The sequence below is a fragment of the Dromiciops gliroides genome, chromosome 3 (genome assembly GCF_019393635.1).
Source record: "Dromiciops gliroides isolate mDroGli1 chromosome 3, mDroGli1.pri, whole genome shotgun sequence".
NCBI lineage: Eukaryota > Metazoa > Chordata > Mammalia > Microbiotheria > Microbiotheriidae > Dromiciops > Dromiciops gliroides.
In genome coordinates this window covers 433,693,522-433,711,408 of record NC_057863.1, presented here as the reverse complement: position 1 = coordinate 433,711,408, position 17,887 = coordinate 433,693,522, and the positions used below count along the sequence as shown (strand labels likewise).

Genomic DNA, 17,887 nt, shown 5'->3' with positions numbered 1-17,887 from the left:
TTCCTAGGGTCACACAAATAGTATTTAAGGCTGGATTTGAACTCTGGTCTTCCTGACTCCAGGCCCCATGCTGTATCCACTGTGCCACCTACCTGCTTCCAAATGTCAGTAGTAGTATAAAAGAAAATATCTTACTGGTGATAAGTATCAAATAAATGATACAAACCTAAGTTTCTATTGATTCTAGATCTTTTCACTATATTACCATCATTTAACCATAATAATACATGAAAATGGTAACTCAGACTTGAGATAAGAAGGTTATTTTGGTAGCTGTGTGATGGATAGACTGGAGAAAGTAAAGACTAGAGACAAAGAATTCAATAAGTAAGATATTACAATGGTCCAGGTAAGAAGTAATGAGAAGCTAAACTAAAATAATAACATAGCATTGTGATTGGAGAACCTTAAAAAGATATAAAAGATATTGAAGATGTAGAAACAACAAGTCTTAAAAACTAATGGAATGTAGGGCTTGGGGGAGTGAGATGAATCAAAGATGGTGCCAAGATTTTGAGCCTGAATCACTGCTAAGATGATGGTACCACAGGGTAGACAGAAGATGGATGGAGAGCAAATACTAAGTTTATTTGGGATGTGATAAGTTTGAGGTGGTAGTGAGAGTATCCACAAAGAATTACATAGTAGGCAATTGGAAATACAGTACACAAGCTCAAGAAGAGAATAGGTCTGGCTATAAAAATTGGGAATGATCCATGTAAAGGTGGGAAGTAAAACCACAAGAGTGCCTTCTTTTCTTTCCCTTTACTCTCTCACTTAAAGGTTTTATTGGTGTAAGACTACTACAGGAAATTATGTGGAGAGAAAAGAATGGGGACAGAGGTTTGTGGAATAGCCATGGCTTCTGTCAAGGAAGATGATCCATCAAAGGAGACTAAGGGATGCTCATAAAGAAGTGTCACAAAGAAGCTAAGGGACAAAAAACAATGGTGGTCAACAGTGTCAAAAGTTGCAGAGATAACCAAGAAGATCTAGGATTGAGAAGAGGCCCCTCAATCTGGTACTTAAAAGGCCATTGGTAACATTAGAGAGAGCAGTTGAAGTAGAGTTGAAGAAATAGAAGTGAGTTTGAAAGGGTTTGAGGAATGAGTCTATAGTGATGGGGAGTGGGTAGTAAAGTATAGAATATTCTTTCTCAAAATTTATGTGAAGAGGAGAAACAGGATGATTAGCTTAAGAACATAGGAGGGACAAGAGAAGTGTGTCATTTGTCTCTTTTAAGAGTCAAAGAGGGGGTAGCTAGGTGGCACAGTGGATAGAGCACCGGCCCTGGAGTCAGGAGTACCTGAGTTCAAATCAGGCCTCAGACACTTAACACTTACTAGCTGTGTGACCCTGGGCAAGTCACTTAACCCTAATTGCCTCACTAAAAAAAAAAAAAAAGAGTCAAAGAGACCTGAGCATGTTTGTAGGCAGTAAGAATGGCGTAGGAAGGAAGTAACTGACAATGAAAAAGAGAATAGCAAATGAAGCAAAGTCCTAGAGGAGAAAGAGGAGGATGAAATTGAAGTCACAAGTAGCCACAGCAAAGAGAAGGGACACTTCATCTTCAGAGACTTCAGCAAAGGATGAGAATATAAGGTAGGACAGAGAGAATTTTCAAGGTGTGTATGTCTGTTTGTGTGTGTGTGTGTGTGTGTGTGTGTGTATGTGTGCATGCACATGCGTGTGCTAGTTAATGACAAATAGAAGGATTTTATGCATTTAATAGGATATAATACAACCTCTCTTCTGTATGGATGTCTTTCTCCTTCTACTACAGACCTTTAAACTGTATGCAGACAGGTACTATGCTTTGCTGTTGTTGCTGTTGTCTTTTAATCCCTCATAGCGCTATGCTCCTAAGAGGCATTCAGTATTTGTTGAATTTGCTAAATGAGTGATTTTTGTTTGGAACCATGGCATCTTCATAAGTACTGATACTTCACATCCAAATAAATATCTTTTAAAGAGAATATTACCATTTCAAAAGAGCCATTTAATTTTCAACGATGAAAGCACAAACAGTGGGAGCTGGGAAAATTACTACTTTATGGCTTCTTTGAGCGTTATAATCTGCTTTGTGACTGACCTTGGCTCTTAGGCATCAACCAAGAACCTATGGAGGTCCCTAAAGTAAGGGGAGCCTCATTCTCTGGAGCTCGTAGGAAAACATGTGCCTAGGAACTGAATGTATAGGCATTGAATCATTGACTGAATCAAGAATATTTTATTGAGTCAGATACAGTTTGGGCTTATCATATAAGCCATAGTTCCCTCTGTTCAAAAAATCCATCTCTGTGCTTAAAATCCATTAGATTGTGAGACTTGTTTTGCCTCTTTGTATCCCCAAAACTTAGCACATTCCTTGGCAGATAGTAGGTGCTTAACATATATCTATTGATTTATTTTAGCGACACATTCTCCATAGAATGACTAAATATCTCAAGTAAGTGATCAATAAATATTCATCTGAGTGGTCATTTCTTGAAATAAATAACCATAAACTAAAATCATCAAGAATGAAAATTTATGTGTTCAGAAATAATGTAATGATAGGTGGTATATTTCATATTTGTGTTCCCATAACTCTTGTACAAACACCAGTGGTAAAAGTAATGATTCTGTGAAACTCCTGTTATACCACTCCATTTGGGTTTTTAGTTCATACCTCCAATATTGGCAATTAATTAATTTTTACCTTCTTTGTGTGGAAAGGGGTTGATAATCCTCAGGGTAGGTTGCTAATAGATTCACAAAAATATTTCAATGATGATCCATGAAAAGTAAAGGAAGCAGCTATAGTTTATGAGTGTCTTTCATCACATATGGTTATAACAAGTCTTAAACTACTCATTTTTTGTTACCAGCTTTCAGAAAAGTGAAAGAATGCATTACATAATTAGTTTTCTGAAAAGGTTAATTTTTAGATTTGTAGACTTTGCTGTATGACACAAAATGGTGTGAGGTCACAGAAGAACATTTCTATATACTTGACAACATGAGCTAAGATGTAAGATGAAAAAAACATTGTTTTGATTTTTAACTAAAAAATGCATCATTTTCAATTGTTGATACAATTGTTAGTCCTGCAACTAATATTTCTGGAGGGAAAAAATAGAGTTGTCATTTCTTTTCTCCTATCCTGCATCAACATGAAGAACTGTTTTCATTTAATTAAGTTATTTTCTCCTCATTTCATTTGGTTTCCAAAGATAGTTCTCCCTCTCATTTTTATCTATTTGAATAAACTAGCAGCTGTATACAGACTTCTGCTTTGTTCTAATGTTCTGACATCAAAGATAAGCCTTAAAATCTGTCCTAGATCAACTGTTTGTCAAGAAGTTTAAAGACTTCTTCATTTTTCCACAAATTGTTCTATTTGTTGCTGTTTCTTCAGCATCACTGGCTTTTATTTGGGAAAACTCAAGACCAAAATAGTGGATATCTAATAACAGTATTGAATGAATAAGTCTACATAAACTTGTAGATTAGGTATAACCAATATAACAAATGCTCCATAACTAAAAACAGTCTAAAATGAATTGAACAGCATCAGCCTAGCTCCCTTGTTCATGCACCATGAAAACAATCTGCCATCTGTATATTTTTCAACTACTTTAGTCATTGGAAAAAACATATTTTAAATATGAAAGTCAATGCAATGGATAGTTAGCCAACCACAAGAGATTCATATTTTTAGTCACAAATCTTATATAAATGATAGCTAAAATTCTCATCACTTTGCCCTTACTATAGATAGGCCCATCTTATCTACTTTTCTCCTCTTATCTGCTCTGAAATTCTACTCCTTTGGGCTTAGTTCCCAAATGAACCCAGTAGAACCAATCCATGTAAAAACTGCCAATGATAATAAGTCACATGTCATAATGGCTCCACCTGGTGCTCCATATGTAAACTACCATATTGTTCAACTAAGACCGTTTGGAGCATTCGCTTGTGTGCAAACATTAAGCTAACTGGATGATTAACTTTGGCTTTAGAAATGAACAACTTCTGGCAATATTGAAAGGTAAAGAGATCTATGTTTGGACCCATAGGAAAAATAATGTTCAGCAAGGACAGATAAAATGATAATTATGTTATATTCAGTTTTGCAAAATTGAATAAATTAACATTTTTATCCCTTAAGAACAGAAATAAGGAATTCTAAATATTGCTCTGAATGATTTAGCTTGATTTCAATTTATGAAAACATTTATGTGTCATAATTGTTTTCTTTTTAAATAGTGGTAATCTTTATGTCTAAATTGAGAGGTATATGGAGAGAAAAGGGGAAATAATGAAGATGAAAGGATACAGAAAAAAAGAAAGTATATAACCATAGACCATAGAGAAAGCTTAACCACAATCTCATTACAAAAAGCACACAGTAAACAAATCTCAGATTCAAAATTTCTAATGCCATGACATAATCTACCATTTACCAAATGGCTCCTATAGGACTTGAGTACCCATAAAAATATTCCCATCATTTCCCCAGGGCATGAGAAGTATATATGTGGGGACCAAGGACTACAATGAGATGGTGGAGGTACTGATAAAAGGTCTATATGCCTTTTCAAAGGATTGCCTAGAGACTGAAATTTTAAATTTGCACAATTCACATGTAAGTCATAAGATGAATTTTCATCTTTAGTTAGGATGGTGGTATTTACCATATAATTACTATATAATTTTGGTTATTCTCCCCTACACCAACATGGTCTATGTGTATTCATATGATAGTAATGGGTAGTAATCATAGAATCATAAATGTATACTTGAAAGGTATGTCAGTCATTAGTCCGATTCCTTCATTTTATAAATTTGGAAAATAAGGCAAACATTGGTTAAATAACTTGACCATGGTTTCAGAGGTAGCCAATAGTAAATCCAGTATTCCAATTCTTCTGACTCCATATGAAGTGGTATTTCCATTATATATATACACACACACACACACATACATACATACACAGACATATAGATATAGATATAGATAATTTACTTTTAAAAGTCTTATATCCCACTGGCATTAAGGGTGTTGTCTATGCATGTTTGTATGGGTATATGACTTGCCATTTATAGTGACCCTTCCATAGATATAATATTGGAAATTGTGTCTTTGATGTTAGAAAGGACAGTGAGAATTCAAATCCATACACTAATTTGATACATATAGAGAATCCTACCATATGCATATGTCCCATATGGGCTAACTATAACTTGAATAGTTAATATGCCATTGTAGCAAGATAATGTGCAAAATTGTCTTGTGGGAGTCAGGATCTCGAATTACAGTGTAAGCTTGAGGAAGAAACTACCTTCTATTCTTTGGTTCTCTCATAAAAAATGGAAAAGACACCATACCTATCCCCTGCCAAGTTTGATAAAAAAATGGCTAAAAAATTTTTAGGCATTATTACTGGATTCTTTAATGCCAGCTATTTATGCACTAAAGTAGTAATTATCAACTTCCAAATGAGATAAATAATGAAGTAAAAATTTCCCATTTCTTGAGGCCAAGGATAGTGTAATGAGGATGAATAATCAGAGCACTTTCTATAAACAACAATAAGTTCAACTCCTTGTCCTTTTGGAAAATCTTTAGTTGAAAGTGATGTCATTATATTCCATGAAGTTGGCATCAGAAATGGATAGTATCTTTCTTAGAGAAAAGATTGCTCAACACAAATGTTACCATTTAGGGTTTATCCATAGATCTTGCTGCTTAAGTTAGTAGAGCTCACATAAACCTTCCATATTAGAAAAAGATCTATTTTGAATCCATCAGAAAACAGTATTCATAGTATTATAATTGTAATTAAAATTTATGTATTGTGGCTAGCTAGCTCCTATGATTTTTTTTTACTCAGTTCTTTTGTCATGATTTATTTTTACAATTCTTTCCTTCTAACACCAAGGGAATTTAATGCACAGAACAAATTGTTAATAGAGTTTGAAAGTACATGTTCAACCCCCCAAATATTGTGAAAGTTAAAAGAATTAAGTTCTTAAATATGAACAACAATTTGGCACATACAAGGTGAGCACAATTATATTAACTTTCAATATTAGCCATCAGTAATAATTTACCTTACATGAATTAACTAGAGAATTTCTAAAGTAATGGACAAGGAAATAATCTCTAGGATCTTGCCATTTTACTTCCCATTAACATATGGAGAGCTTTAGATTTAAACTCAAGAGTTGGAAGTGGCTCATACTCAGGCTTCTTCCAGTTTTCAAAAGGCAGGTTCATGATACAAAGATAAAACTCATGCACCTGTTTGCAGCTTCAAAGAAGTTTTCTTCTAGGTGAGAGGCAGAATGGCCCTATGATTTATTCTTTTTTTCAAAAGATTTATTTATGCAAAGCCAATCAAGTGTTTTGAAAAAAGTAAAAAGCTGTTTTGCATATGTGAGAGGAGGGGAGACATAGGTCCTATGATTTATTCTTTATGCTTTTATAATAGAAAAGAATTTTGTTTAACTATGTCACATCCAGGAACTTTTAGTGTTCCTGTTACTATCCAATTAAAAAAGGAGGGATGGAAATATAGAATCATTCACTGAAAATTGTAAAGGAAGTGTGTTGCTATTGCTGTTGAACTAGGTTACCTTTTGCTAGCCTAAATGTGGTAGAATTTCCTTGTAATTACTAAAATACTCAAATAAAGGATTCTGGTTTGCTCCCAGGCAGAAAAGGTTCTACAATGTAACATACGAACACTCTATGAGGCAATTTTTAAAAAGCAAAACTCTTTCATGTTAATGATCTGGATGTTCTTAGTTTTTCAAGGCAACTTATAACCACAGTAGAAATAAATTTTAGAAGCCAATTTGTTATTAGAGGTCATGGAACCTCTCTGTTTGGATGATAAGTGTTTAGCTGTCCTATCACCATGATACAATCTAGTCTTTGAAATCATTCTTTTGAGCACCATGTGATTCCTTACAATTATTGATTTTGCCTCACACTAACCTTGTTAACACTGTTAAAAAAATCATTTGCCTCTTGTAACAAGGTCTTCCTTTTGTCCATGAGCTGGGCCAACTCTTCTTGAAGCTGGTTCAACTTCTGATTTGAAAGCTGCAGGTGTTCTTTCTCCACGTAGTCTTCTGTCAGCAGAATCCTGAGGGCTTCTCTCTTCAATTTGTCAACAGCAGAATTCCATTCCTAAAAGAGACCACTCTCATTTAGCTGGTTCTACATAGCCTAACCCTAATTGGCTCTAATAAGGTTTAAGAAAACATGCAGAAGGTATTGGTTTTACCTGGAAATCAACTACTGTATCTGGTACAATATCCAAGGATTTAATAATATATCAAGTGTTTGTCTGATGCTATCTGCCATGCGTCACATCTATCATTCCCCACCTTTCTGTTGAAAGGAGGGAGGTATGGTATAGTCTCAGTTCTCTGAGACCAAAATCTATCTTTACAAAAGGAGTATAGCTGTCTCTGTCTTATTTCCTTTTACATTACTGTAATATTAAGAAAGAGGAAGGGGAGAAAGAGAGAAGGAAGGAGGAGAGAGAAAGGAATGAAATCTAGGAGGCTTAGCTGGGTAAAGCTATTGAAGAATCAAGTAGATTATAATTTCTACCCCCTCCACCTTCCCACATATTCAAAAATATCTGTCCATTTGCATTTTGCCTCATGGCCAAGTCAACTTTTTTTTAATTTAAGGAAAAAAGAATATAGATTTGCATCTTTTTCTCCAAATTCAGTTTCATTGCCAATACAGGAAAATGTGGAAAAATAAGGCAAACATCACATGGATTGTTGTTGTTGCTCCAGTGTCTGCCAGCATTTGAAACTGAAAATTAAGGTTTGTTATTCACCACGAAATTAATAGTTATCATTGTGCAGTACTCCCTCCCTTCTGGCCTTAAAATCACCTTTCACTGCTTTCACTCTTAATGAAATATAAACATTCTCAAAGAAGAAAAGAAGCCATTTTCTATTTTCCATCACATTCAGATGCAAAACCAAAAATAATAATAATAATAAAAAGCAAAGGAAAATGATAACACCTGGAGTGTACCAAACATCTTAACATTCAGTCTATTTGAAAAGAAAATCCAAGTTGTTCTCAAAAGCAGAGATGTCAGATCTAGTATAATAAAACTATGATGATCTATAAGACAATAGCTCTGATAGTAGGGAATTTGGGGGGCAGGGATAGCAAGGAGGACCTTATTCTAGGCTAGATTAAGGAATAGACACAGTTCATTTGTCAAAGGACTGAAAATTAAGCCCAAAATTCATTTTGATTTCATCATAGCCTCTTTCAAATTTTATCTGTTTTCTCAGTAGCAACAGAATTTTATTACAATATTAAGTATGGTCTGCCACTGTTATTCATTCATTCCACAAGTATACAACACAGCACTAGTGGTGAATACAAATACTCCTATACATACCTATATAAGCATACACACGCATATATAAATATATACGTGTGAATAAACACCTACACATATACATAGATGCATATATGTATAAATATGTATATATACATATATTATAGTCTATGACCTTATTGTCCACTACTTAAATTTCTTAAAAGCCACCAAAGTTCGAGGCAGTTAGGTGGCACAGTGAATAAAATACCAGCCCTGGATTCAGGAGCACCTGAGTTCAAATCCGGCCTCAGACACTTGACACTTTCTAGCTGTGTGACCCTGGGCAAGTCACTTAACCCCAATTACCTCACCAAAAAAAAAAAAAGCCACCAAAGTTCTAACCTGATGCTCAATTAATTATGGCATGAAGGCTGCTGGAAATGAAGCTTCATTAATTTAAATCAAGATGTAATGGCTTCAAATATGGACCTAGAACAACAGTGATAAAGATAGAAATGGTCAATAATGATAAGGCAGGTCCCTTCAAAGAAGGCAGACACCTTAATGTGCTGTGGATGGAATACAGAATTATGCATGGAAAATCAGTAAACTGTTCAGGTCCTTTGAATCAGCATTCTTACCACTAGGCATATACTCCAAATGAGACCAAAGACTGAAGGAAAGACATAAATATCAGAATATTCATAGAAATACTTGTGATGGAAACTGAAAGCAAAATGGGTACTCAAGTATTGGGGAATCATGGAACAAATCGTGATATATTAATGTAATGGGATATTACTGTGCCATAAAAAATGATGAGTATGAGGAATTCATAGAAACAGTGGGAAATTTTTTGATAAAGAAGGAAATAAACAGAATCAAGAGAATAATATACATAATGACTACTATAATGTAAATGGAAACAAGATAAAGAGATTGCTACACTCCATTTATAAACACCAATTTTGGTCCCAGAGAACTGATGCTATACCATACTTCCCTCCTGACTGACTCTGTGATCAGCTCGAGGCCTTCCTATGTTGATGTCCCAGTTCCCCTGAGAGACATCATGCTGCTGGCTTGGGCCAGGGGTTAAGTCAAAAATAAGCTGTGCCCTAGAGACTCAGGGCAAGACCAGATCTCTCGATGCTCTCCTACCTCAGTGCTCTGGTTCCCAACAAATGTCCTCTTCCATAGTTCCTCTCCTGTTCATTTGGCTTTAAAAAAAAAATCGTGATCTTGTGGTGGACAGACTACCTACTGAAATGTCTCCTTTGATTTCCAATCACTGCTCAGTTTAGCAATCTTAGATTGTTTTTGGAGCAGTTGTGGGGGAAGCTGTGTTGTTCTGTCATCTTGGTTCGGCCCCATATCACAGATTATGTTGTTGAATTCAATTGATGACTAGATGTGGAAAACAAGAGGAAGAAACAAGCCTGCTAGCCGGCACACTCAAAGAGAACAGGGACTATATGACTATACTCTTTATTCTTCATATCTTCTAGAATAACTTGCATATATGGCCTACTTTGGCTTGGCCACAAAGCTTTGGGAACTTTACCTTGGAGAAAAAATGCTCTGGCTCTCCCTTGCTGGGCCAGGTCTATGATATCTCCCTTTCATGATCCTAGGGTGCCCTGAAGGGTGGAGATTTTTTTTTCTGTAGTGCCACTGGTCTTGAGGCCCTACCAGCTCTGGTCCTCCCCCATCATTGTAAGGGAGCCAGTGACCAAGTCCCACTTACATTTAATTACTTAACATAAATTGTCTTTTACAACAAGATGTTTACTTCCAAGGTATAGCAACAGCAAACTACCAACATTTCTTCCAGTACCTCCAGGGCATACTTTCGATTATGCTAACTCAGTCACAGGGATAGTAGCCTCAGAGTAACTCCATTCAAAATTTAGCTCAGTTTCTAGATAGCATTAATCCCACCAAATTCATATCTATATGTGCCTTGTCTGCCAGATGAATCCTAGTCTCAGCTTCTTCTAGTCTAGGTCCAGAAGGCCAGCCAAGACTATAATGCTGGATTTGCTATAATGCCCAGCCTGGAAACTAAGCTCTGGAATTCTGGGGTGTGGTATGCCCTTTGTGACAACCTCTAGAATTTACTAAGTTTTGAGACTCCACTCCCACCACCCAAAATGGAAAAGAACAAATGAAAAGGCCAATGACCAATGTCTTGTGTCTTGGAGGATGGGGGGAAGGAGGCACATACTTCAGAATGGAGAAGGCCATGAGTGCAGGAGTCACTGAATGAAGCAAATTAAGAGAATGAGGTTAAAAGGAAGTAGACAGGGGCAGCTAGCTGGTGCAGTGGATAGAGTACCGGCCCTGGATTCAGGAGGACCTGAGTTCAAATCCAACCTCAGACACTCGACACTTAACTAGCTGTGTGACCCTGGGCAAGTCACTTAACCCCAACTGCCTCACCAAAAACAAAAAAACCAAACAAACAAAAAAAGGAAGTAGATGAAGCTGATGGGCCTTTTTATTTCTTTTTTGGAATGAATTAAAGAGCCTCCTCTTCAATGGGTAGTTAGACAATGAGAGTCAGTTATAGGATGTCTCACAGTCTCTCCAAGGCACTTCTCTTACATGTTATCTCAAATTTCCTGGACGTAAGCTCCCTTGTGACCTCCATGTGGAAAGCCTGCAGTAGCCAAGCAAGGTGACTGAGTCTGCACAATCACTTAGACTCCTGTTACACAGGGATAAAGGCAGATCTATTTAACATTTGGGGGGCAATATTTTCAGGAAATTGTTTTTTTAGCAGAGCATTACAGGAAATTTCTTACAGTTCTCTATACCAATTTGACAATATATTTCCCTAGGTATTTTTATGTGGAAAGCTTTAAAAAATAATAATAAAGACTTCAAGGAGACACCTGAATTTAATGTGTCCTTAGAGTGGGAATAGTTGTCACTGTGATCAAGGCCACAAAAACCCAATAGAGAAAATCTTGGTCCCTTTTCCCTAAGCTGCTCCCTGCCTGCTAAGTGTTAAATCTCTAAAAGAGTCTCAGTCACTTAGCAATAAAATATTTCTCATACGTGTCGCCACCAGAAGCAACTCAAAGCCTGCCATTACCTTGACTTTTCAATTCGACAGAGATACGTGAATATCTCTGACCCGTTAAAGACACACGGCACTCTATGTACTTGTACTCAGTGGGTCTCCACAGGTCATGCCATTATTCTCATTCTTTTCTCACAGTAGTGGCCCTTTTTAACTGTGCCTTTCAGTGTTCCATTTACTGGGGAAATTGAGCTTCTCCTGGATCCCTTGATTGAAAGGGTATTTTTAAGAGGATTAGTGCTGATAGACAAGAAAGCAAAAATGATTTTCTTAAGGGGGAAAAGTCTTAGGTTAGCTCTCCAAATGAAACTTTGCCTTGGCAGAAAAAAAGCTTAACTTTCCTTCCTTCCTTCTTTTTTCTTCTCTCTCTCCTTCTTTCCTCCTTTCTTTTTCTTTCCTCCTTCCCTTCTTTTTCACTTTTTTTCATCCCTCCCTTCTTTCTCTCTCTTTCTTTCTTCCTTTCTTTTTCCTATGTGCCAGGCACTGCGCTAAGAACTTGACAAATATCATCTCATACCTTTGAAGCAGGCAGCTTTGTTGATTGTCCATTATGTGAAAAATGAAAATTTCTGTCAAACCTGATTTCAGAATCTGAAAGCAGGGTGTGTTTTTTTCTTACCACCCACAAAGGAATGGTAATAGGGAACAGTAGAAAGAATTCTTGATTTGGAGTCAGAGCACAGATTCGAATTACAGATATGTCACTTAACACCTCTATGACCATGGACAAGTAGTAGTATCCATAGGAGTCATAGTTGTAGTAGTAAGTAGTAGTAATAGTAGTAGCAGCAGCAGCAGCTGTAGTAGTAGTAGTAGTCGTAGTAGTAAATAGTAAGTAGAATTCATATAGTGTTGTAAGGTTAGTAAAGTGCTTTACAAATATTATTTCATTTTATCTCCAACCCTCAGAGGTAGGTATTATTATTCCCATTTTATAGATGAGGAAACTTTGACAGGAAGAGATAACATGGGGGCAGCTAGGTGGCACAGTGGATAGAGCACTGGCCCTGGATTCAGGCATACCTGAGTTCAAATCCAGCCTCAGACACTTGACACTTATTAGCTGTGTGACCCTGGGCAAGTCACTTAACCCCCATTGCCCCACAAAAAAAAAAAAAAGAGATAACATGACTTGTCCAATGTCACACAACTAGTTAGTGTATGAGGCTGGATTAGAACTCCTGACTCCAACACCCTATTCACTGTACTACCTAGATGGCTCACTTATTCCTTTGGGCCTTGGTTTCCTGATCAATGACATGGGGATAGGGAAGGCTAGATGACTTCTAAGTTGCTTTTCATCTCTAAATCTATGATCCTATATCCTTAGGATGCAATGATGAGTCTAAGAAAAGATATCAGGGCATTTATTTGTGAAACTGCCAAAAAGTTTGGGTAGAAGTGATTCTGTGTTCTTGGCAAATTGAAGGCTATGACAAAGTAGCCTATGTAAAGTGTACTGACAGTTCATGAAGCACGGTTAATCTGGAATGAGCTCTCATTAGTTATAGCTCATTTCTTCCTCAATCTCTAAGCATCCAGTGCTACTCCAGTCCAAACCAAGGAGAATTAACTCATTGGCAGAAAACTTACAGAACCCTACACGGTCGCATTAACAGAATCACATTTTTTTTTTCATTTTTAACTTAGCAATTCTAATCAGAGGGTGATGTGTAGTTAAGTAAAGCATGTTTACATCTATCTTTTTTAAATGAAAGAAATGAGACACAAAGGTGGTATAGCAGATGGAGAACTAACCCTGGGTGGTATAGAGTAGACAAAACTGATCTCAAAGTTCAGGAGACCTGGATTCAAGTCCTGTCACAAACTGTCTCTATGTCCAATGTCTATGGCAAGTCATTTAATCTCTAAGGGCTGTAGGCCCTGAAACTATAGGTTTCATAATAAGTACCAAACTGTATTAGCAGAGGGAGTTTTCTCACCAGGAATGCCCTATAACAATGGAATCATTGATGTAGTCAAAATGATAATAACAAAGATATGCTCAAGCTTTTAGAGGATAGAAAATAAATACCTTGAGAAATGGACAATCTCTGGAAATGGACTTGCTCCCTGTCTGCATTTCTGCCTGTCCCCTGACCTATACAAAAACAAGTGTCAACCTAGGCAGATAATGAGGTTTCATCCCATTCTGGATGAGTGAATAATAGTATAGCACCTATAACCCATTCAAGGCTGCTATGCATTCTAAGAAGGGCACATAGCCTCAGACAGAGGAATTGTGGTATTAGGATGTGCCTACTTGTCAACTAAAAATCATAGGACTACAGATTTAAAACAGGAAGGAACCCCGCCCCAGACTAGTCTGACCCCCTCATTTTTCTTTTTCTTTTTCTTTTTTTTTTTTTGCAGGGCAATGGGGGTTAAGTGACTTGCCCAGGGTCACACAGCTAGTAAGTGTCAAGTGTCTGAGGTCAGATTTGAACTCAGGTACTCCTGAATCCAGGGCCTGTGCTTTATCCACTGTGCCACCTAGCTGCCCCCCCCCTCATTTTTCAAATGAGGAAACTGAAGCCTAGGGACATTAAATGACTTGTCCACAGTCACATAAGTAGTGTCAGAAGCAATCAATAGTCAATAAACATTTATTCTGCCTACTATGGACCAGACACTGCAAAACATTGAGGATACAAATCCAAAAAAGAAATCCAGTTCTTGCCCTCAGGGAATTTGCAATCTAATGGGGAAAGACATCACACAAAAGGAAAAGGGGGAAGGGGGAAGTAGACAACTGGGGTAAGAGGATGGTAGAGAAGTTAGAAAAGTCCCAAAGTCATGAAGGCAGGTGGAAAAGAAGGTGATTTCTATCCTGAACCTTCTCCTTAAGTAGAGGTTGTAGAGTTCACGGTTCTACCCTCTAATCAGAGGGGCAGAGGGTGGTAATGAGGTATGAACACCAAGGCTAATCTGACCTTGCAGGATGAGTTTTTCAGATGATAGGCTCCCTAAAGCGTGGCAGAGAAGTCAGAGAAATCTAAAGTTGTTCAGCCAGGATTGAAATGAAGATTTGAACCCTGATTCTCTAACTCTAGAGACAGGTCTCCTTCCATTGCATCATATTGACGCAAAGACAGAAGATAGAAGACAGAAAGAAATTGTCTTCTATCTAGAACAGAAGGCAAAGTACCGTCTCTGGAGGTAGAAGACATAGGTTCCAATTTTCTTGTTATCTGGGCAAATCATTTAACCATCCTAAGCCTCTGTTTCCTCAACTATACAGTGAAGAGGTACATCTAGATACATCTTGGAGCTCTAAATCTTGCTCAGATTCTAAGACCTCCCAACCATAAGACAAAGTATCACGTCAACTCATGAGATCATCAAGCCCGGTGCCTCAGAACAAACATCCAATCCTTTATTCTGGACTTGTTAAATAAGTGTAGCCAGGATGTTGAGGATTGTTGTTATTGTTGATGTTCTTAGTTTCCCTAGGTGGGAAATTGAGTTCATAAAACCTCACATCTGTCCCTATTTCCCTCACAGGTAAGTTGTGAATTCATGGCAAATTGTCTCTATCACGAGGTTCTAGATTTTAGGCTCAGCATGACTATGAGGTACTCAAGCAATTAGCCATGAATCAACAATATTTTCTATATTTGAACAGACAACCTCCAGTAGAGGGATTCTTAAACTGGGGAACATGGACCAATAGATTTCAGGGGGCTATGAATTCTTATTGGAAAAATACATCTTTATTTCAATAGAATTGCTTTCCTTTGGAATTCTATTTTATTTTATGTATTTAAATACAGCATTCTGGGAAGTGGATCATAGGCTTCACCAGACTGTCCAAAAAAAAAAAAAAAAAGGTTAGGAATCCCTGTCCTAGAGGAAAGATCTACAATTCTCAAGCAGGGTGTAGTGTTTCCCTCTGTTAATTATTGGAAAATGCAAAAAAGGAAAAAACATACAAAAAGAAAAGGCAAGAATTTGGAAAGGAAAGGAAAAAGAAAGGGGAAGGGGAAAGGAATGGAAAGGGAAAGGGAAATAGAAAAAAGGGAGCACCCCTTAATATTTACTCCCCTGCTTCACTTTGTACAACTTTTGTCCACAGAGTGGAGCCAGTTGTATAGATATACATTATGATGTGCTACTTGATAGCAGAGAGGCAACTAAAATCATGGCTACCAAAAGATAAATCATTCCCTGCTATTCTCAAAAACATTGCAAAATTTCAAGCATGGAACCTGGAGAAGAAATGTTTTTCCTCTTCCTTCTTGATTCAATAGTGAGGTTTCAATCTGTTCCTCAGCTGAACAAGTCAAAAGGGTATTGTTGAGGACCCAAAGTTTCATTATAAGCTTTCACATTTTCAAAAAAGACCCAAAGCGAAAGGTTTGCAGTGGCCTAGAGTATCGCATTTCTTTTCATCCATGGGAATATTAAATGAATACTTTAAAAGACATCTTTCTGCAAAATTGTTGGTTTTTTGTTGCTACCCTGATCCCTGAACAGCTTTTGTTTTTTCTTAATCATATTTTCTATTGGCCTACTGAGAAAGGAAAAAAAACCTGAAGCCCAAGGCTATAGGATTCTGTTGGAAGGGTTTAGGATTTTTTTAAAGGCTTTTTCCAATGATTTCTCCAAGTTTAAGTTTTTTTCCACATTAAAATGGAAAATTGAAGCCCTAATCATTTCCATAGGGGTATAAAGTAAATCCTGTGATAGTACTAAAAGGAATTCAAATAACATTGTCTGAAGAAAGAGAAGACTGTGTGGGTCTACATGATTGCAAGAAAATTGTATTGTGCTGAAAAGAGTTAGCCAGATTCCCTGCAGTTCTCCTCTATGATTGAGGTATTGGTAGGGAACCAGAAACAGCATTCTGAGTCAAGGGTGTCCTTGATGAATTGGACCAAAATGGTTTTTCAGTCCATATCTAATTTACCCAGAGTATATAGACATGATCTTGATCCCAGTAAACAAAGGACACAATGATTTTTTTCTATTCTCACCAAACAGGAGAAATACCAAAGGATTACTGAGTTATAGATCCTAACTAAAAAAGATTATGTGATTTTAGGACCAATCGTTTGGAAAGATTGTAGAATCTTGAAGCATTTAAAAATGCAATAGAAAACAATAATGCAATAATTATGGGAGACAAAGAGGATGGTTTACCATATGTCTTCAAGGTGATTTAAAATCAACGTTCCATAATTAATCATGAAATCACAAATTTAAAGCTAAAAGGGATCTTAGAGGTCATTTTAGTCCATTTCTCTCATTTTATAGTTAAAAAATTGAGACCCCAGTAGCTTAAGAAACTTATTAAAAATCATCAAGTTTATAGTAGCCCTGGAATTAGAACCCAGATCCTCTCACTGTAAATCTAATTCATTAAATTATTGGTAGAGGTAGTCTAGAATCAGATAACACAGAGGATCAACATCTCACTCATAATCTTCTAAAGGAGACAGTTAATTAAAATGAGAAAATCAGGGTTTAAGTGACTTTGCCTCTTTTTCTTATATGATAGTGCACATCACAAAAGCTTTTGAATTAAGTTCATAATTAGCAACTACAAAAATAATTTCATCTAAATCCATGTTTTGGTATAATGTAGAAAAATTACCATTCAAAATGATTTGTACATGTAGCTTTACAATTGGGACAGTCATGAAAAGTTTCAGCATTAATACCAATTTTGAATGATAAACTGGCCACCTAACTCAGCTTTGTGCAAATTGGGGCAATATACTACACTAAGATGTAGTATTAGCCAGATAGAAAATAAGTACATTATGAATGTTGAACAAAGTGACTCTTTTACCTATTCTGACATCATTTTCACAATATTAACTGGTATTGACAGTGAGCATTAAATTTTTCAAAGCACCTTCCATAAGTTCTCTCATTGTCACAATGGCCTTGGATGTGTATAACACTACAAGTATTATTATCATCTTCATTTTACATATGAAGAAATTTAAAATCATAGAGGATAAATAGCTCACCCATGGTCACACAAGGAATAAAGTGTTAGAGGCAGGATTTGAACCTAGGTCTTTCTGAATCTACATCTAACTATCTTTCCATTACTAGACCACAACTGAAGCAAAGAAATACAAAAGAATGTTGGTGCCAATTCTCTCTCATTTCCCTGTTCTCCCATATCACTTCTAATATAGGCATGTGCTACTTTCTTCAAAGAAATGTACAGTCTGATCAAAAACATAAAAACTGTCTTTTATACCACAGATCTTTCTTATGTAGTTTCTTCACATCTCTGTAGTTCTCTCAGATTTCTTCAGTGAACTTTGTCACTATGATAGCTACTTCTGTTGTTCAGTCATGTCTGACTCTTTGTGACCGCATTTGGAGTTTTCTTAGTAAAGATACTGGAGTGGTATGCAATTTCCTTCTCCAGCTCATTTTACAGATGGGAAAACTGAGAGGTAACTGGTATGCCCAGAGTCACACA

At 36.6% G+C, this 17,887-nt stretch overlaps 1 protein-coding gene across 1 annotated transcript in view; it reads right to left on the bottom strand.

Moving 5' to 3' along the window:
• The window catches only part of CCDC141 (coiled-coil domain containing 141), a 254,579-nt gene that overhangs the window by 117,396 nt on the left and 119,296 nt on the right, over positions 1 to 17,887 (bottom strand). Inside the window, exon 8 of the mRNA XM_043990782.1 lies at positions 6,989 to 7,183. Coding sequence (XP_043846717.1) covers positions 6,989 to 7,183 — 195 coding nt within the window. The remainder of the gene's footprint in view (positions 1 to 6,988; positions 7,184 to 17,887) is intronic.